General features: G+C 47.7%; 2 protein-coding genes across 4 annotated transcripts in view; one reads left to right on the forward strand and one right to left on the reverse strand.

The window, feature by feature from the left end:
• The first annotated feature begins 5,060 nt into the window (after nt 1-5,060).
• Nucleotides 5,061-11,554, forward strand: Esrp2 (epithelial splicing regulatory protein 2). Of its 2 annotated transcripts, none has more exons than XM_005345431.2 (15): nt 5,061-5,343; nt 5,423-5,551; nt 6,987-7,100; nt 7,210-7,324; nt 7,622-7,720; nt 7,931-7,985; nt 8,055-8,165; nt 8,238-8,370; nt 8,450-8,492; nt 8,653-8,954; nt 9,042-9,254; nt 9,359-9,557; nt 9,692-9,878; nt 10,130-10,295; nt 10,374-11,554. In XM_005345431.2, the coding sequence occupies exons 1-15, from the start codon at nt 5,146-5,148 to the stop codon at nt 10,461-10,463; spliced, it is 2,154 nt and encodes a 717-aa protein (XP_005345488.1). In that variant the 5' UTR covers nt 5,061-5,145; the 3' UTR covers nt 10,464-11,554. The 2 variants fall into 2 exon arrangements, with proteins under 2 accessions (XP_005345488.1, XP_026634420.1); XM_026778619.1 differs by having other exon boundaries at nt 8,058-8,165.
• Nucleotides 10,484-21,601, reverse strand: part of Nfatc3 (nuclear factor of activated T cells 3) — a 70,917-nt gene continuing 59,799 nt past the window's right edge. For both annotated transcript variants that reach the window (XM_005345427.3, XM_005345428.2), the window contains one exon: nt 10,484-14,121. In XM_005345427.3, coding sequence (XP_005345484.1) covers nt 14,000-14,121 — 122 coding nt within the window. In that variant the 3' untranslated portion in view covers nt 10,484-13,999. The remainder of the gene's footprint in view (nt 14,122-21,601) is intronic.

Genomic DNA, 21,601 nt, shown 5'->3' on the forward strand with positions numbered 1-21,601 from the left:
GATCTCTGTGAGTTCGAGACCAGCCTGATCTACAAGAGCTAGTTCCAGGACAGGCTCCAAAATCACAGAGAAACCCTGTCTCAAAAAACCAAAAAAAAAAAAAAATAAGTGAGCATTGAGTGCTTAGTCATAAAGAGAACACCTATACTACCTATCCTCCTGCCCCCAAGGCTCAGGGAACATCAAGGAAAAGGCAGAAAGCATGAGTTGAGGGGAATGCTACAAAACACTGTCTTAGGGACACAGATGTAGCCATGGTCCTCATGAACTTACAACAGCTACAGCTGCTTGCATAGGGCCCTCAAAAGACAGGGACTTTTTCAGCATTCAGTCACAGTGGGAGGGGCTCGTGGGTCCCCACTTGGTACAGGGGAAGTCATTGTCTCCAGTAACGTAGCCACTGAGGAGTCACTAAAGTTCCAGAGGATAGCTCCATACCTCTGCCCATGCTAGTGGCCCTGGTTAATCACAGTGGGTCGAAAGAACAAAACAAAAAGGCATGAAAGTGGAATAGGATTTATTGGAAGGAGGGGAAGAGTGGATGCAGGGATGCGGGTTATACATATGCATGAGCTTGCACGCTAGTAGATTAAATGCTGTGTCTCAGGAGTCACACAGAGATTCTGAAGCCAGTGGGAAATGCTTGGCTGGCAGTGTCAAGGCTTTCCCTCTCTGTCCTGGTTATTGCCCATAGAGAGATGCATGCTCTAACACATCACTGTCACCTGCTTCCTAAGGCCAGAGTCAGCACACCCTCTGGTGGCATTAAATGATTTTTGCACATACAAAGATGAGAAACTTGGATAGACTGGCTGTTTCTAGTTAGTTACCCAGGATTAGCTGGAAGAAGCTGAGGGCAAAAAAAAAGTGATCCTCTGGTATAATCTTGTTCTATCGCAGCATCTTTTCCAGTCAAAAAGAGAGGGAAGAGCATACTTTCTCACCACTCCTGTTAGCATAAAAGTTGCGCCAACAACCCTCCCCGCCATGTACCCTCATGTGTGAGTGGACAATTGTGTGCACTCGCTTGAAACATGCTCCCTTCTTCCTAGAGTGCAATTTGGGACAGCATTTACTTACTACCTCTGTTTGGTACCCGTCTGCCATTCATATATTCATTCATTAATTCATTGATTCATCAATAACCCTAGAAAGCAGAGGAGTGGGGATTGACTTTGGCTGGGACCTTCATCAGTACAGAAATCTCAGACTGCACAGGGGATCCCTACCTGTACTTTGAGAGGAAAAGACATCAAAGGAAAGGGTCCTTGGTCCAAAGAAACTTGCCAGTGCTGGCATAGAAAGCAGAAGCAGGGGCTAGAGAGATGGCTCAGTAGTTTAGAGAGTGCTTCGTGCTCCTGCCAAGGACATTTTTCAATTCCCAACACCCACCAGTGACCCACAGTCATAGGTAACTCCAGTTCTAGGGCATCTGACACCTTCTTCTGTTCTCTGTGAGCACCAGGTATGCACATAGTACACACACACACACACACACACACACACACACACACACTAAATTTAAAAAATAAAATAAAAAGGAAAGAAAAGGGGGCTAGAGAGATAGTTTAGCAGTTAAGAGCACTGGCTTCTCTTCCAGAAGACTCAGGTCCAATTCCTGGCACACACAGTTCCTGGCAGCTCACAGCTGTCTGTAATTCCAGTTACAGGGCTTCAGATACCCTCAAACCAATATACATACAGGCAAAACATCAATGAACATAAAATAAAAATAAATTATATATTTTTAAAAAGGAAGCTGGGGGCTGGAGAGATGGCTCAGAGGTTAAGAGCACTGATTGCTCTTCCAGAGGTCCTGAGTTCAATTCCCAGCAACCACATGGTGGCTCACAACCATCTATAATGAGATCTGGTGCCCTCTTCTGGCATACAAACATACATGGAAGGAATGTTGTATACATAATAAATAAATAAATCTTTAAAAAAAAAAAGGAAGGAAGCAAGCAGTCAGGCATGGTGACACACACCTTTAATCCCAGCACTGGGGAGTCAGAGGCAGGCAGATCTTTGTGAGTCTGAGCCAGACTGGTCTAAATAAATAGTGAGTTCCAGATCAGCTCAGGGCTATAATAGTGAGACTCTTGTATGTATGTATGTATGTATGTATGTATGTATGTATGTATGTACATAGGTGTTTTGCCTGCATGTATGTCTATCTGAGGGGGTTGGGTACCCTGGAAACGGAGTCTCAGACAGATGTGAGCTGCCATGTAGATGTTGGGAATTGAACACAGGTCCTCTAGAAAAACAGTCAGTACTCCTAACCGCTGAGCCTTCTACCCAGCCCCAAGACTCTCTCTTTAAAAAATAATTGGCTTCACAGGGGAGGGTAAGGAGTGCAAAGTTGTTTATTGAATGATAAGGCAATCTAGGACCCATCAGTATTTGATTTGTTTGTTTTGAGATAGGGTCTCAGCAGCTCTGGTTGTCCTGGGGCTGTCCTAGACCAGGCTGACTTGACCTCAGAGATCTGCCTGTTTGTTCTGGAATTTAGGCACTACCACACTTGACTACAAACAATTTTTGTTTGCTTTTTTTGAGACAGGGTCTCTCTGTGTAGTCTTGGCTGTCCTGTCACTGATTCTGTAGACCAAGCTGGACTCAGACTCAGAGATCTGCCCACCTCTGCCTCCTGAGCATTGGGATTAAAAGCATGAGCAACCACCACTGCCTTGCTAAAGAACTGATTTTGAAAATTAGTAATTTTATGTAGCTCGAGGTAGCCTGGAACTCCTGTCTTAACCTTTTGGGTGTGGTGATTGCAAGCCCACACTCAGCTACTAATCTTACAGGTTTTATTTGTTGATTTATGACCTGGAACTTGGAAGCTTGGATCTTTGCAGCCATCCTCCAGCCTCTGACTTCTGAGTGCAGAAACACTTTCAGTCTGGGTTCCCAAGCACTTGGGAGGTTAAGGCAGGAAAATCCGATTGGCAAGCTCAAGCCTCTGCTATTTAGCCAGGGCATGGGTACATGAGAGTCGGTCTCAAAGAACAAAACAGCTGTGGTAAGATGGCTTGCTTGAGTCCCACACCCAGGATCCATTTCGTGGAAGGAGAGAACCAACTCATCCTGGTGGTCCTCTGACCTCCACACAAGGGCTGTGGCGTGCACGCACTTACACACAAGCACAAATAAATGTGATAAAACAAATAAAACCCAAAGACTTCGAGGGTCTAGTATAGTTTTACCATGGGGAATGGCCGGATGAGCGCACCAGAGTTGAAAGGAGCCATCCAGTCTATCAGTACTGTGCTTCACCTAGTGGGAACCCGGGCACAGTGGGCTCAGGACAGCCAGGTAATCCACAAAGGTTTCCTGAGAATCGGGAAGCGAGGTTTACAAGTTGAACGAGGCAGTATGCCTTGCTGGAAGGCTGTGGGTAGAGACTGACCCGGGAGCACCGGTATGGCCGTGTACGCACGCCACAGGGCTCGGCCCCGCTGAACCGGAGGCTGCGGAGTATCAGACCTTGACGTTAAATAACCAGGACCGGGGGTGGAGAGTAGCGGGTAAAAGAAACTAGTCGGAAGGGAGTGTCCTACGGAAAAGTCTGAACTGACGTAGGCGCGCTCCGGAATGGGAGGGGCTTTACCTCACAGTTTCACCGGGTTCCTGGAGCAAATATTTGACATTCCAGGCTTATCGTCGGGGGCGGGGCTTAGGAGGCTGGCTGCGTGTGGGCCGTCCGGGTGGGGATTGCAGGGTTCTCCCACCAACCACCTTCCACTATATCTCGTCATCGTGTTTCTGCGCGACTGTATGGAAAAACCCTGGACGATTCACTCTAGGTTCCCTGGCTCCACTCTTTCCTTGGGTATGACTTGGGGATGCGCCCGGGTTCTAGGCTCCCTTTTATTCTAGACTCATATGTAGCACCCCGCTTTTCCGGACACACGAGGTTCTTCTTTAGTCTTGGCTTGGGCATCCTGCATCTCTTCAGTCCCACCCCAGGCTGTAGCTCTTTCCTCCCCCCAGATTTCTAGTTACAGTTGAGTAGAAGGAAAACTATCCAGAGCCCACAGGACAGCCTGGAAACAACAGTAAGGGAGCCTCACCAAACCCCGTGGGGAGAATGGGACCAGTCTGAACCGGGCTGGGATGCAGGCTTTGTAGCCTGCACACGCAGGTACGTAGCTTACTGCTAGCCGGTACCTGCAGAGTGCTTTCAGTATCCAGGTCGCACGTCTATCATCCAAGAAAGACGAAAACAGGCAAACAATCCCCAAGTGGGGTAGGTAGGCTGTCTCCAGGTCCCGACCATTTATTTGGCTTAGCCTCACTTAGGATGCAGCTCTCTAGGGTTTGAGGAGAGGTGCTCCTTCCCTGGCATCAAGGCCTGAATCCTTGAGTCTATAGTGACTGCGCTTTTCAAGGCCGGAACTTTGCCGCTGACGCAGTCCAAGACCGACTCTAACACCTGTATGGACACGTCCTTCCCTGTGATCTCTAGTGACCGCCCACAGCTCTAAGAACCCTTGATCTTTGCCGGCCTCTCTTTCCCCAACCGATCTCTCCCACCGGCTTCCAGTGGATACGAGGTAGCGCTCACTGTCGGTTTTTGACCCTTTGTGACTTCCATAAACCCCCAAGACTCACGTCGTGACCCCCTACAGTCCCTAGATTGACTCCTGGTGACTTCCACGGGTTCCGCGTGACCCTCGCGGAATGGAAAAGGCCTCTGATCCTGCACATTCTTTTGCGGAGAACTCATTGCCTGCTGGAGAGGAAGTAGGAGAAAATTCGTCCCAGGAGTCCCGCAGGACCTCACCAAGAGGTGGACTCCAGCCACCGAGGAAAGCGAGCGCGCCAAGGCTAAAGTGAGCTCTCGCCTCCTGGGCAGGATACTGGCCCTCCCCCGAGGTTCCCGGGGCCGCCCCGATCACGTGGCACTCGGGGCCGCAGGTAACTCGCCGGAGTGGGCTGGGACCAGCCGCCGCGCCGCCCAGCCCCAAAGGGCACCGCGGGCGGGTCTCTGCAGCTCCCACTGCCACAGCCCCGCCGCAGGTGCCGCCCCCAACACACCGGATTCCGCCCAAGCTCGCCTGTCTGCCGTCGGTTGGTGTGTGCGTGCGCCTCGTCGGTCCGCGTGCGTGTGGCCGAGCGCCCCCTTCCTCTGCGGCCATGAGTCCACCGCCGCCTCCGCCCCCACCCCCGGGCCCAGATTCCGCAGTAGACTCCGCCGCAGACCCCTGCCCAGGGTCCCAGTCGCTGGTCGTTTTATTCGGGGCTACGGCTGGTGCGCTGGGGCCGGACCTAGGCTCGGACGAGACCGACTTAATCCTCCTAGTCTGGCAAGTGGTGGAGCCGCGTAGCCGACAGGTAAGGTGGGAAAAGGAAAAGGTGGCGGGGCACAGCCGCGAGGCGCAGCGGCTCATCGGGCTTCCCCTGCTGCTCTTAGGTGGGGACGCTACACAAGTCGCTAGTTCGCGCTGAGGCAGCTGCCCTGAGTCCACAGTGCCGCGAGGCGAGCGGCCTCAGTGCAGACAGCCTAGCGCGGGCGGAGTCCCTGGACAAGGTGCTGCAGCAGGTGAGCGTGGGGGCCCGCGTGGGTTGTGGAACAGCTGGGTGGCAGAGACGCTACCTCGCCGGCGGGTGGGGGAGGCAGGAGGCGAAGCCTGGAGCGCCGCGCGACCCACTGGCACGGACAGTAGGACAAGGTCTCCTTTGAAACTTTTGAGTGACTACCGCTTGAGCGCGTGCTAGGCCATTCCTTTCCAACCCTCACAAGACACCCACTCTTGTTGAGGGGGTGACAATAGCGGTTGAGGGGCCCACCCCCGAGGTCCCTTGGTCTCCCCCCTCCCCCCACCCGCCCCACACTCCCCGGTAGCAGAGGAGCGAGGTCCAGCAGATCCAGAAATAGGGTCAAGGGGCTCAAGTGTGGCCCTAGATCACTGTCCCTGCTGTCTGCCCTCTTGGGAGCGGCTGGAGCGGGGGCGTCGGGCGGTGTCTGCCTCAGGGGCAGACGCCGCTAGGCGAGGGCTGCTGGTTTAGGCCTGTCCCAGCTGATTGGCCAGGCGTGGGTGCTGTCCGTACTCTACCTGGGGGCTACCTGCCTGCTGAGCACAAAGGCCTAGGGGCATGTACCCCCCAAACCCGGGTCAAGTGGGAGTCCGCCTCACTGTTTTTTCCCTGTCTGCGCTGCTCACTCACCCTCCTTGACCTGAGTTGTAATGAGTGTTAAGTCCTTTAAGAAGCATAGGTTCTTTCCGCTTCCAACTCTGTGGTTCTTAGGAAACAAAGATGCGGAATCTGAGCGTGTTACAGAAGGGCTCCAGGCCTAACCTTCTGCTCACCTGTGAGGGTGCTGCAGATAATCTGGGTGTCTTGCTCTGCCAGCCTTAGGCTGAAAAGTGTCACAGAATTTGCAGGGAAGAGGCGGGAGCGTGTTGGGCAGCCTTCAGAGTGCCACCCCCTCTATGAGTAAACAGTTCAGTGCCAGTTGGTCGATAGGGTGTGGGTCAAAGCTCAGGTTGCCGCTAGTGTCCGAGTCTGAAGCTCTGTCCTTGGTGTTTCTCCGTTCCTGGGTTGGTCAGACCAAGGGGCGGGGCTGCCATTGACCAAGAGCCTCCTGGCCCTCAGGCAGGTGTGAGCCTCCCCCACCTGTCTGAGGGTGGCGCCTGGTCCAGGACAGGTTTAACCTGCTTTGCCCCTCCCCTCTCCACCTGCTTGCCTCACTCCACCAGGTGTTTGCTCTGGCCCTACTCCAGACTCCTGGAGTGTGTTTGATGGGGGCTTGGGTTCTGTGTGACTGTTCTCATTTGGCCCGGAGGAGGTGACAGTGGACTAGGGTAGGGGTGGGGACTAGGAGCCTGGGATGTATAGAGCACCGCCTTCTACTTCCCAGGCAGGGCAGGGCGGAACATCCTGCTGAACCAGCTTTGCAGCCTGAGTCCCCCGCCCCCCAGTTTCAGCCTGCCTAGCTGTGAATCTATGTCTGAGTCTCCACTCCCTGTTCCCAGTTCTCACAGCTGGTGAGCAGGGATGTGGCTCTGCTGGGCGGGGGCCCCTACGTGCTCTGCACTGATGGGCAGCAGCTGTTGCGACAGGTTCTGCACCCTGAGGCCTCCAGGAAGGTATGCCATTTGAGGGCACAGGGTGGTTGGGTTTGCAAGATGCCTGTCTTTGTGGGGATAGCCAGACACTTCGGCTCACCTCTTTATCCCTACTACCACGTGCTCCCAGAACCTGGTGCTCCCGGACACCTTCTTCTCCTTCTATGACCTCCGCAGAGAGTTTCATATGCAGCATCCAAGCGCCTGCCCCGCCAGGGACCTCACAGTGGGAACCATGGCACAGGGTACCTGTGATCCAGCAAAATTAAGGTGGAGGGGTGGCTAATCTGAGCATGTGCACGCTGCTGTATGGGTTATATCGATGTAGGCAAGTCTGTTGTTGGCCTTGTCCTTTAGGGTACACATGTCTGCATCTATGCTGGGCTATATCTGGAATGTGAGCATGTCTGTGTTTGGTCTGAGGGCCTGTAGGGGCATGTGTGAGACGGGTCATAACTAGTCTTTGCTAGGATTCTGCGGGTGTTTGGGGGCTGACGTGGGGTGTGTGGATCTGGGCCTAGTAGACACTTCTCTACCTGTAGACTTGGGACTAGAAACAGATGCGACAGAAGATGACTTTGGGGTCTGGGAGGTGAAGACCATGGTAGCTGTTATTCTCCACCTACTTGAAGGGCCCAATGGTAAGACTTGCGCAGCTTGTCACTCACTGTCGGGGCTGGGTGATGCCCATTTCTGAGTCCTTTTGCAGACTTGTGACCTTCTCTAAGAGAACACAAGGTGGAAACCCCTCTATCACCTCCTCAATTCCCTCACCTGTCCTATTTTTGCAGAGCTTGGTGGGGAGACTTCCTCCACCAGACCCTGCTGACCCCCATGCCATCTCCTCTCAGGTCAGTTGTTTTCGAAGCCAGAGGTGGTAAAGCAGAAATATGAAACGGGGCCTTGGTGAGTGTGGGAGCAGGGGTGGGGGTGACAACATTTGGACAGCTCTGATCCTGTGCCCTGCCCCCACAGCAGCAAGGCTGATGTGGTGGACAATGAGACTGTAGTACGGGCCCGTGGGTTGCCCTGGCAGTCATCAGACCAGGATGTGGCTCGATTCTTCAAAGGGCTCAACATTGCCAGGTGGGTGTGGCAGGATGGGAGGGGTAAGAGGGCAAGTCTACCCAGGAGGCACTAACAACACTGGCTCCACAGGGGTGGTGTAGCGCTCTGTCTCAACGCCCAGGGCCGCAGAAATGGCGAGGCCCTCATCCGATTCGTGGACAGCGAGCAGCGGGACCTAGCGCTGCAGAGACACAAGCACCACATGGGTGTCCGCTATATTGAGGTGGGGCTTTGGGTTAGAAGTGGAGCAGGGCAAAGGTAAGGAAGGACTGAGGCCTATAGGCTGCTTTCTGTACCCACAGGTATATAAAGCCACAGGGGAGGAATTCATAAAGATCGCAGGGGGTGAGTGTGCCCACAGAAGGCCCGAGTTCTATTACGTCTTCATCTATATCCCACTCACCCCCCCCCTTTGCTTCTTGGGTCCCCTGTGTGTTGGGGTCCGACATCTGTGGTGCGTGTTACAAGGATTAAACAGCAAGCGGCTCCTGTTTTCTCAACCTAGGCACATCACTGGAGGTGGCCCGCTTCCTGTCCCAGGAAGACCAAGTGATCCTGAGGCTACGCGGACTCCCTTTCTCAGCTGGGCCAACAGATGTCCTAGGCTTCCTGGGGCCAGAGTGCCCAGTGACTGGGGGTGCTGATGGGCTGCTCTTTGTGCGCCACCCTGATGGCAGGCCAACTGGAGATGCTTTTGCTCTCTTTGCCTGTGAGGAACAGGCACAGGCTGCTCTGCGCAGGCACAAAGGCATGCTGGGTAAGCGATACATTGAACTCTTCAGGAGCACTGCAGCTGAGGTTCAGCAGGTGAGGACTCAAGACTCCGTATGCTGCTTCTTAGGGTGTGCCTTGGGTCCCTACACAGTGTGATAAACCTGTTGCCTTTCTTATTAGGTCCTAAACCGCTATGCAACCAGTCCACTCCTTCCCACACTGACTGCTCCGCTGCTGCCCATTCCCTTTCCACTGGCAGGAGGGACCGGAAGGGACTGTGTACGCCTCCGAGGCCTGCCCTACACAGCCACCATTGAAGACATTCTGAGTTTTCTAGGAGAGGCAGCAGCTGACATCAGGCCTCATGGTGTGCATATGGTGCTCAACCAGCAGGTGAAGCTCCTGCTAGGAAAGGTCCCTGAACAGGGTAGGAAAGGGTGTGTTAGGAGTAAGGCATTTTTATTTGTGGCAAACTGCTTACAAGGTGGTGTGCGCAGGGCCGGCCTTCTGGTGATGCCTTCATCCAGATGACGTCATCGGAGCGTGCTCTGGTGGCTGCCCAGCGTTGCCACAAGAAGGTGATGAAAGAACGCTACGTGGAAGTAGTCCCTTGTTCCACAGAGGAGATGAGTCGTGTGCTGATGGGGGGTTCCTTGAGCCGCAGTGGCATGTCCCCTCCACCCTGCAAACTGCCCTGTGAGTGCTTCATGGGCTAGAGGAGGAGGAGGCGTGTGGGAGTCAAGATATTACAAGCCACCATTATCCATCCTACTTGCCATTTCCAGGGAAACTGTAAGATCTCTATAAATGTGCTCCCTACTTGTCTTTAGGCCTCTCACCACCTACCTACGCCACCTTCCAAGCCACCCCAGCCCTCATTCCCACAGAGACAACAGCACTGTATCCTTCATCTGCACTGCTTCCAGCTGCCAGGGTACCTGCTGCCCCTGCTCCTCTTGCCTACTACCCAGGGCCAGCCACTCAACTGTACATGAACTACACAGCCTACTACCCCAGGTACCTTGCTACATTTCTGGCCCAGATAATCCAAGATCGGTTAGAAATCAGACTTCACTTTGAGATGGCAAGGGAGTTACAGGGGTGGGCTGACAGGCTGGAGATATCACTGTAGAGCCAGAGTGTTCAGAAAGGAAAAAGGATCAAACACTAGGTAGAGGTGCAGGAGAGGCTGATCCTGGTCTAGGCTGCAGGCGGGACATGTGGGATAGGTGGGATGTATGATTAAATTGCTGTCTCTCCCACCCTAGCCCCCCAGTTTCTCCCACTACGGTGGGCTACCTCACCACACCTCCTACTGCCTTGGCCTCTACTCCCACTTCAATGTTGTCACAGCCAGGAGCCCTGGTCCGAATGCAGGGGGTCCCATATACGGCTGGTATGAAGGATCTCCTTAGTGTCTTCCAAGCCTACCAGGTGAGGCTGCGTGGTTGGGAGGGCCTGAGGGCTTAGCTGAGCCTGGAACATCATCCCCTAAATGTGTTATTTCTGCAGCTGGCCCCTGATGACTACACCACTCTGATGCCTGTTGGTGACCCGCCTCGCACTGTGTTACAAGCCCCCAAGGAGTGGGTGTGTTTGTAGAAGAGAAAACCAGGAAGCAGAGTGAGCTGATGTCCCCAGCTAACATGCCTTTCCTGAGTCCAGAATGCCCTCGATCCAGCGGCTTCTTTCTGGCTTGTCAAAGCTCTCAAAGGCACCAGGAAAAGATCAAGCTCAGCACCATTCTGCTTCCTCCCATACACCCTTGTTTCTCTGCCTGCTTACCCTAAAGATGATGGCCACCTTACAGGCAGGACTGGGGTTGTGATGGCATGACACCCAGGAAGCCTTTGATCTGGTTGAAGGGTGCACAACAGGCCTGTGTGGGTATCCACCTGAGCCTGAGACCCCAGTGCTCTACTCTCCCTATCCTTCCGAGAGGCAGGACAGCAGTGAGTCAGCACCCACGCTCAGGATACTTGGACTTCAGAAACAAAGCGCCAGAGATGGCCTTAAATAAGCCCTCTCCAGCCAGAACCAAGGAGCTTCGGATGGCAAAATCAGCAGCTGGATGTGATGGTTTATGCCTGTAACCCAGCACTCAGGAGACACAGAGAGGAAGACTCTTTTAAGTCCAAATCTAGTTTGGTCTACACAGTCAATTCTAATCCAGCCAAGGCTGTATACTCCCCTACCACAACCCCACCCCCCCAGTTATTCTAAATTGTGCTGCTGCAATATCCCCAGAGAACACCAGAGGGCAAGTAGCACTTGCAAACTCAGGTTAACTCTAAAGGGGACTCTTGTCAAGGTTTTCTTGGCGACACCTTGGAAGATCAGTTGTCTAGACCCCAGCAAACACTGTGGCGTGTCCTTTGCATCCATTAAAGGATGCAGAACTCATCCTAGAAGGAATTTTGAACTCTATCTTCTCTGTAAAGTAAATGAAAATTCCTGATGAAGCAGACTTTTAACAAGTCACAGGGCCCTTAGCTCTGGCCCGAAGGGTTTCACGCCAGCCCCGTCTGGAGAGAAACTGAGATTTCAAGGACACTGTTGATCGTTACTGTTTATTATTTCAGCACTGTAACCGAGGAGGAGCCTGAACTGCTGGCTCGTCTTCCCTTTGTATTTGTGTAAGGAGCACTGCACTCCTATAAAAGATTTTAAAATACAAAATGTACAAGAAAACACAATTCCAAGTGCTGTAAACATAACTGAGAACCAATTCCTTCACCTAAACATCCGCTCTATAAAACACAGTTTCAACTTGAGCTCATCTGAGCCTTAAAGATGACCATGTGTTCTACATATTAAAAACTGGGCCTCCCGGCTAGGTCCAGCAGAGGTCTGATGATATTGGCTGGTCCTGGTCCTGGGTGGTGGTGGGTTGTACCCAGGGCAGCAGCACCACATACAAACCCAAACATCTCTTTTTAATGTTTTCAGCATGTTTCTTGCCTCTCTAGTAAACAGAAGGCTGCTCCTTCGTTCCTCACCCCAAGGTGTAGTACAGGTGAGGGGAAAGTGTGTGTGCTAGGAAATGCCCAGCTGCTCAGTGCTGCTACTAGAAATCAATTTGCATAGTCCAATGGATGTGTGCTTTACCATCACAATTTTGCACAAAAATTTAAGTCTTTATCTACAAAGCCAAAAAATATGACTCTTACATGAAAGCTTATACAAAGCTAATATAAAACCGTTACATAGAATACAAAGCTCTATTTGAAAATCTAACCTGTTTTAAATAGGAAAGCATCTCTAATGCTACAGGCATCAAGGTATTTAAAAGGCATCAAAATTTGGTGCATAGCAACTCTGGATCATAGAGGCTTTTATTCTTGAAGGCAGCAAAGCAGCACCCCCAAGGGGTCTTGCAATGACCCAACATGAGGCAGCTACCCCAGGGGAAAGAGGGTGGAAGCAAATTTGGCCAAGTCTCTGCAAGTTCACCTGAGAGGCCAATGCCCTGTAGAAGCTGTGGACTACCAACCATAGGCCCTAAAGCAAATTTCACTATCCACACTCACTGATATAAAACTCGCTTTCAGAGAAATTTGGAAAATATCCAGCTCCAGGAGTGGCCAGAGCAATTTGCTGACAGACTGTTTTCTAACTAGTTTGAGGGGAGACATCTAAAGCATTGTGTTAAAAACAAACACATATTTCCCTCATTCTGAATCAGTATCTCCTACCCTGCTCACTAGAGGTGGTGGGCAACAGGCTAGACCCTGCTTAGGCCTGATGTAGCCTTAGTAAAGAAAGCCCTGCCATCAAGGGTCACAATCCCCTAGAGTAACAGCATTGAGTCTTTAGCCAGTGCAGCACAGTGTCTCACTTGTAGGCACTCAATTTGCTTCCTGAAAAAGTACACTATTTAATTTGAAAACATACTGTAAAATTCAGGGACTTTAAAAGGGAAGGGTAAAGGCAGGGTTTGGGAACAGTCCCCAACTGGGGCACCTCCTTTGGTAGACAGCAGGCTGGAGTTTCTGCTGGCCCCTGCCTCGGACATAAGCCTCACCAGCAGCAGCACCAGGGTGTCTTTGGTGTGGAAGGACAGGTCTATGACACCACCTCATTTTTGGATGTGCCTCAAAGCCTTCTGGAGAAAAGGCTGGTTTTTAGATCATACAGTCAGGACACTGTGGGACAGAGTCATTGCAGGCTGTAAACAGAATAGGAGATAAGCCTTCCATGCCATGGGGAATCTTAAGTCTTCTTATCTGGAGTCCTGCATTTTCTCTGCCCCTCCTAGTACACAGTTCATTCATACTTAGCTCCTGACACTGCCAGCCTGAGTTAAAACTGCAAATCCTAAACTATCAGGAGACTGGCTTCAAAGACTACAGACTCGTGGCAGGTGCTCCCACTTCAAAAGTTAGGTGGGTAGAAAATAACTACCCAAGCTAAAATCCTACCTTTGAAATTCACCTTACAAATGACAATTTACCCAAGGTCCTGAGGGAAGAAAACGGCTTGAACATGGAGCTAGTGGAGAGACTGCTTGAGGACTATCTAAAGTTACAGAAAGACTATGCTCTGGAATGTATTCGTATTCCAACACTTCAATGATGGAATGGTCTCTTCTTGACTTACCTAACATTGTACTTTTTATAAAGAGTATGAGCTACATTTGGCTTTACTTCCTATGAATCTATGAAAGGCTTCAGTATGCATGCTAAGTTTTTGAGGTGTAAGTGTGGGCCTAGGATAATTTTTTTTGTCTGCCTCTGGAAGGTTTTATCAAAATTTCATATTTTAAAAATATCATCAAGACTAAAGGGCTCTCAAATGACCAGAAAGCAGTACAAATGACTAACCCTAGCTATGCAACCAGGTCACCTGCAGGAGCAGCACCTCTGAAATAGAGAGCCTGCTGCATTCGTACTCAAAGCACCCATCATACAAAAGTATCCTATTTAAATATATAAAAAAAAGCAAAGCTCATTTTCCCACAGCTTAAACAGCTTATGCTGTTCCTGTTCTTTTACAAAATTTGCCCAAGGCTTGATTGAGATGGAGGAATGCTGCTTTTCCCACAGAGTCCAACTCCTGGAACAGGTTCTGAAGTCTGGTTGGAAACCCAAGGTCCAAGAGAGAAGCAGGTAGTGGGCACAAAGCTGCAGTGAGCACTGTTAGAGCCCATCAGATCTTCCTATATCTGGGGACTTGGGACGTGGGACAGGAGCATCTCTGCTCACCTCTGGGCCTTGGGACACAGAAATCTGGGACATGTCTCTCCCAATTATCTCGTTCACTGAAAGAGAAAAAGAAAAAGAAAAAGAGTGGTTAGCAACCTCAAAGGAACATGAGGTTTACCTCTTAGGCACTTTCCTTCCAAGGGCTTTGAGCGAAGGTAAAGGCTGCACTTGAAACACACTCCATAGCGGAATGGCATAAACACAAAGCGTCATTCCCCAAGTGGATGCAGACCCGCGCCCCTCTCACTTATGTTTGGAGCTGAAGGAATGGCTAAGCACAGGAAACATTCTGTTAACACTTTGATGACATTACTTTCTGTATGGAAGTTTTGCTTGCATGTATGTCTGAGCACCCTGCACTCTCACTCCTGGTATCTTAGAGGCCAAGACAGCACAGCATCCTCGCAAACCAGAGTTAGAGATGTCTGTGAGGCACCATGTTGGTGCTGGAAGTCAAACCCAGATCCTCAGCAACAGCAGCAAGTGCTTTATTTTTTGGTTATTCAAAACAGAATACAGGGCTCCTCTGCATAGCCCTGGCTGTCCTGAAACTCACTCTGTAGACCAGGCTGGCCTCAAGCTCAAGAGATCCGCCTGCCTGCCTCTGCCTCCCAAGTGTTGGAAATAAAGGCCTGTGCCACAAGTGCTCTTAAGTGCTAAGTCATCTCTCCAACCCCAACAGGAAACACTCTTAGCCTCCTCCCAAAGGCTCAATGCTCCATGCAGAGCTGAAAGGTACTTTTAAGAAATAAATGTTCAAGGGTAATTTATTTATTGAGACAGGGTCTCATTTTGTAGACCAAACTGGCCTTGAATTCAGATATTCACCTCTGCCTCAAAAGTGTATGACACCATGCCTGGCCATTTTCTTCCCTTTAAAGAGTAAAACTAAAAGCCCAAAGTAAAGAGTCAATAGTCTTCAATACTAGTGCCAACAGAGTATGTAGATCACAGCACCTGGCCCACTTTTAGCAGCCACAATCCTTAATCTCAACACCTGAATTTGTCTGTGCCAGCACAACCAAAGTAAAAACCATCAGCAGTATCTGCTGTCACCAAAGCAAAAGAAAACACTAATTGACAACAAACTTCTTTTTTTAGGAAATGCTCAAGTTAGCAGTGCACTAAAATGTCCTATACAACAGAATATGCTTCTGTTTATAGCTATTTCTCAAACACAAGGACTCAAAGTTGTACTTCACAAGCATTGGTATGGCAAAAAATAAAAACAACAACAACACACCTCAAAACCAGATAAAGAACAACAAGGTAATCAGGGCATGTCTTTTGTGTATTGATAAGTATACAAAATACTCATGAGGACTCTGGCCCACTTTATTCATTTATTTATTTGCTTGTTTATTTGTTTATTGGTTTTTTTCAGACAGGGTTGCTTTGTAGCCTGTCCTGGAACTAGCTCTTATAGACCAGATGGCCTCGAACTCACAGAGACCTGTCTGTCTCTGTCTCCTGAGTACTGGGATTAAAGGTGTGTGCCACCACCCCCTGGCTTGGCTGTTTTTGAGAAGGGTCTCTCTATGTAGTCCTGGTTGATCTGGAGCTCACTATGTAGACTAGGCTAGCCTCAAACTTAACAGAGATCCTCCTTCCTCTACCTCCCATCAGGAGCTATTTTCCCCCGTTTCCACTCAGGATGGTGTTAAGGATTGACTCAGGGGACTTTCATCTTTGTAATGGATTTTGACTATTAAGACTTTATTTAGAAGGCTGGGCATGAGGCAGAGGCAAAGACTGGTGGATCTTTGTGAACTCTAGGCTAGCCTGGTTGGTCTATATAGCGTGTTCCAGTACAAGCAGAGCTATATTTTAGGAGACATCCTGTCTCACAAGGAAGAAGGGGAAAAAAGAGGGAGAGCTCTATTTAAAATCCCAGCATGGCAAAAGGATCTCTACAAGGCCAGCCTGGTGTACAAGTGGAGTTCTAGGCTAGCCAGGGCTACATATATAGAGACCCTGTCTCAGATAAAACCCATCCTCAATTTATATTTATTTCTTGAAGCTACAAAGAAAAGTCACCAGAGTTCATATATTCTTCCTGAACTGTATGATTAAAGGCATAATTATTATATCTTGTATAGGTAAACAATTTAGTGGAGATGTTTTTTTAGTAAGATGGAAGCTACATACAACAGTCACTTTGTCAGTTTTACTTGAAGAAACTTAGAAATAAAGGAATGGTGTATAAATGATTTGAAACGGATAAGAAATCTAGTTAGTATTACTTCATAGTAAGTAACTTGTTTTATAAGTAATTACTATTCAATAGCAGTTTTACTAAGATTGAATTTTAGATTATCTGGTAAGTTATGAGAATACCATCTAAACTAAATGCATGAAATATTGAATTTACAGGACTATCTGCAAGTATTTGGGAGATGGAAGTGGGAAGATCAGGAGTTCAAGGATAGCTTGGACTACCATATGAGACCCTGTCTCAAAAAATTGTTAATTTACTAAAATCTGATCAATGTGCCTTCTCAAGCTAAAGACAGAAATAAATTCTCAAATATTTAGCAGGTATCTGGATTTTTCTGCTGTCTCTATACTTTTTTTGTTTGAAATAGAGTCTCACTGTATGGCCCTAGCTATCCTGCAAATCAATATGTAGACCAGGCTGACCCCCAATTTAGAGAGATCCGCCTGCCTGTGCTTCTCAAATGCTGGGATTAAAGGTGTGCACCACCACTCCCAGCACAATACGGTCTTCACTAGTAACTGAAGTTTATTCAGCCAGTTTTCTGTATTTCTCAGTGTTCCTCTTTGTAGCTAGTGAAAGTCCTCTAATTTGTAATGTGAGCACCTCACACCTGCTTGGCTTCCTTCTTTCTCCTCTTCCTTCACTCCTTGCAGTGGACTAAGATTTAGTCATCAAAGTGGTGACTACTTGATGAAATCTGGGAGAAAGAGAAACAAGTTTCTCCTTTTTAATTCCGAGTGCTGGAATTAAAGGTGTGCGCCACCACCACCTAACATGACCCTTGCCTTTAATCCTGACACTCAAAAGTAAAGGCAGGTGGACCTCTAAATTCAAGGCCAGCCTGGTCTACATCCGACTTGTAGACCACAGAGTTATACAGTGAGAACATCTCAAAACAGACACTAAGATCGATACCATAATGGCAACACAGAACACGTAGGTTTTTTGTTATTTTTTTAGACAAGGTCTACTTAGCACTGGCTGTCCTAGAACTTGCTGTGCACACCAGGCTGACCTTGTACTCACAGAGACCCACCTTCTGTCTCCAGAGTACTGGGTTTAAGGGAGTGCGCCGTCGTGCTTTGAATTATATGGGTATTTTAAGCAGTCAAAGCTTTCTCAATATTTTTAATTTTCATCTTTTTTCCCTTTTACTTCTTTGTTGTTAAAGACATGGTTTCCTACAGCTCTAAGCAGACTCAACCACGCTATACAACTGATCCTCTGTTTCTGCCTTTCAAGTACTTTTTTTTCTGAGCCATGGTTTTGCCCTGTTGCCAATTCCTGAGCTCAGATGGTCTTCTTCCCTCATTCCCCACAACCAGCTAGAACTGTAAGTGTAGGTCTATCCCCAGACTCACAGTTGGTCAGTTTTCAACAGTGGAGATCTCCTTACACTGAAGTTCATGCTTATACTTGCACCATGTCTCCATTCCTAATAAAATTTTTATACTTTCTATTTTTTGTCTTTCACATCATGCATCTCCATCTTATTCATTCTGCAACCATTCATATCCACCCTCTGTCCTTGCAGCCTCTCCCACAAAATAAACTAAAATCCGAGAAAAAAAAGAGAAAGAAAAAAATCAATCTCGTCATGGAAGCTGTATTGTGACACGGTGAGTCAAGCAGTAAACCCTTTTATCCATATCTTTACTTGCAAATGTTCACTGCAGAGTCACTGGTCTGGTTTGAGGCCTCTGGTATCAGATATACTATAGATGCTGGGCCCTCATTGGAACTCCTATTAGTTAACCTGCTGCTGCCCCTATCTCCCATGCTCACAATTTCAGGGCTGGCTCACCCATACCTCTGCCAACAGGACTGGCTCTACTGTGTTGCCCACCAAAGCTGGTGCAGGACAAGGGGTCCTAATATAATTTAAAAATTAACCTGAATGCTATAAAGCTTTCAACCATAGAATATATTGAAAATATGCACAATGATCAGAAGATAACCTTTACTTTTTACATTACAGGGTCTAAGACTAGGTAAAGAGAAATTGCTACATTGTGCTTTTTACAACCAATTAAGGAAGATATATTAATGGTTAAGATTTCATTTTGGGTGGGCGGTGGTGGCGCATACTTTTAATCCAAGCTCTAGGGAGGCAGAGGCAGGCAGATGTCTAAGTTTCAGGCCAGACTGGTCTACAGAGTAAATTCCAGCTAGAACTTTCTTTTTAAGAAATTTCTATGTACAATGTTAAATAGGTCTTCTAAAACAAAACAAAACAAAACAAAAAAAATCTGCTTAAATCTGAAGCTGAGACAACACTACATAGATATTTGAAAGAACACTCAAGTATTGGCCTGTACTTTTTCCTATCAGCAAAAACTGAAATTTGAAAAATAAATACTTCTTTTCAATTTGAGTCAAGGCATGAGACTGAGGAGTTTCACCACACCTGTTCTGGAGCACACTCAGAGCTCTTGCATGCTAGATAAGCACGCTATAACTGAGCCACATTCCTGGCCCCACAGAAGAATCTACTTATCTTTTACTAATCTAGTCTACTGATGGCCCAAAAACATGGTACTCTTTGAGGTAAATTTGAGCTCTGAAGTTATAAATCATTACTCATCCCAATATAAGCACTTTCAATCCTTTCCAAGACCTCATTCTATCAATGTTTGTCACTTTCCATCATCAGTATCATCTTCCCTGGGTAGGTTAGCATCTTAAAAAGAAGAAAAAAAGAAAAGAAAAGAAAAGAAAAGAAAAGAAAGAAAGGAGGAAATGAAAAAAGCAAGCAAATAAACATTAGATCTCACATTCCCTTCTATATCTAATTCTTTCAGTTTAGCAATTTTTTTTTTAAATGTTAAACTGTGTTTTCTTGCATGTGTATCTGTGCACATGTGTAGTGCCTGGTATCTGAGGAGGTCAGAACAGTGTTACAGATGGTTCAACACATTATATGGGTGCAGGGAATTGAACCCAGGTCCTTTGGAAGAGCAACAAGTGTTCTTAACAATTTAGCCATTTTTCCAGACCATAGTTTGTCATCTGAGTTTTGTTTCTGCTCTGTTTTACCTTCTACTAACTATATACATATTTTTTATTAAACCATCCTAACTAATGATAAACATCACTACTGACAAACTGCTGCTCTACATATAGGAAGAACACTGGATTAAATACTAGAACTGGAACTAACTATGTAGACCAAGCTAACCTTGAACTCACAGAGATCCAACCATCTACCCCAGCTTCCAAGTGCTGGCTGGGTTTAAAGACACACACCAACCATTCCCAACACAAAATTATTTTAAGTCCTCTGGCTATTATAATTCTCTAAAGTTTTCAATACTGGGCTAATTTTTTTTTCTTGGTTTTTTCGAGACAGGGTTTCTCTGTAGCTTTGGAGCCTGTCCTGGAACCAGCTCTTGTAGACCAGGCTGGTCTCGAACTCACAAGATCCGCCTGCCTCTGCCTCCCGAGTGCTGGGATTAAAGGCATGCGCCACCACCGCCCGGCTACTAGGCTAATTTTTTATGTCATCTTGACACAAACTAGTTATCTGAGAGATTAATCTATTTTTTCATTTGAGAAAATGCTTCCATAAAATCAAGCTACAGGCAAGCCTGAAAGGGCATTTTCACAAGCAGTGAATAATGTGGGTGGATCCACCCCTGGGCTAGTGGTCCTGTGATCTATAAGAACTGCAGGTTGAGGGGCTGGAGAGATGGCTCAGAGGTTAAGAGCATTGTCTGCTCTTCCAAAGGTCCTGAGTTCAATTCCCAGCAACCATATGATGGCTCACAACCATCTGTAATGGGGTCTGGTGCCCTCTTCTGGCCTGCAGGCATACATGGAAGGAATGCTCTGTATACGTAATAAACAAACAAACAAACAAATAAATAAATAAAATGATTAAAAAAAAAGAACTGCAGGTTGAGAAAGTCACAGGGAGCAAACCAGCAAGCAGCACTCCTCCATGGTCTCTGTATCAGCTTCTGCCTCCAGCCAGGTTGCTGCCCTGCTTAGGTTCCTGTCTGCTCTCACTGCTTTTGATGATGAACATGGAACTGTGAGTAAAATAAAACCTCTCTTTCCCAAGTTGCTTCTGGTCCTGGCATTTCATCACAGCAACAATAACCTTAACTAGGACACATACCCCTCCAACAGCTAACACTTTATCCCTATCACAGACAAGAATTACATGACACCAGAATAGGCCTGGATTTTGAAAGAAGTCAGAAATCCAGGGCTCTAATATCCTATCTGATAATCAGGAGGTTTCGAGCTCCTAAAATATTGGGGCTAGAGAGACGGCTCAAAATGACCTGTATATAATTCCAATTCCAGGGGACCCAATGCCCTCTTCTGGTTTCTACAATCACCAGACACACATATGATACACATGCATGCAGACCAAACATTCATACAAAAAAAAAAAATCTTTTTTTTTTCCCTTTAAGACAGGGTTTCTTTTTGTAACAGCCCTAGCTATACTGGAACTAGCTCTTGTAGACCAGACTGGCCTCAAATTCACAGAGATCCACATGCCTCTGCCTCCTGAGTGCTGGCATTAAAGGCATGCACCACAGCTGCCCAGCTCAAAAATATCTTAAAATACTGAGTATTAATCATGCTTTGTATGGCTTCTTCTTTTCCTTTTTTGAATATTTTTTAAAGGTTTGTTTGTTTGTTTGTTTGTTTATTTATTTATTATGTCTACAGTGTTTTGCCTGCATGTATGCCTTTAGGCAAGAAGGGACACCAGATTTCATCACAGATGGGTGTGAGCTACCATGTGGTTGCTGGGAATTGAACTTAGGCCCTCTGAAGAACAGCTCTTAATTGCTGAGCCATCTATCCAGCCCCCTGTATGGCCTTTTCTAAATATAAATTCATGGCAGCTGACAATCTAACCCTAGTTTCACAGGCTCCAATGCACTCTTCTGGCCTTTGAGGGCACTGTAACCATGATATACACAGACATACATGTAGACAAAATATCCATATACATAAAAGAAAAATAATTTTAAAATCAAATTCAAATGTCATTTAGGTAATTGAAATCTACATATTTAAAATTTCTATCACATGTTTCCCTTCTCCCCGATACTGAGGATTAAACCCTGAACTTCTCTACATGCTAGACAAGCACTTTCTTCTCTATGTGGGGCTTGGTGGCACATGCCTTAATCCTAGTATTAGGAGGTAGATGCAGAAACATTCAGATCTCTGAGTTCCAGGATAGCCAGGGCTATACAGGGAGACTGTAGAAGAGAAGGAAACCGGGTGATAGTGGTGCAGATCTCTGACAGAATGAGTTCTAGAGAGATGCTGCCAGAGAAGGGGGGGGGAGG

The sequence above is a fragment of the Microtus ochrogaster genome, chromosome 4 (genome assembly GCF_000317375.1).
Source record: "Microtus ochrogaster isolate Prairie Vole_2 chromosome 4, MicOch1.0, whole genome shotgun sequence".
Lineage (NCBI taxonomy): Eukaryota > Metazoa > Chordata > Mammalia > Rodentia > Cricetidae > Microtus > Microtus ochrogaster.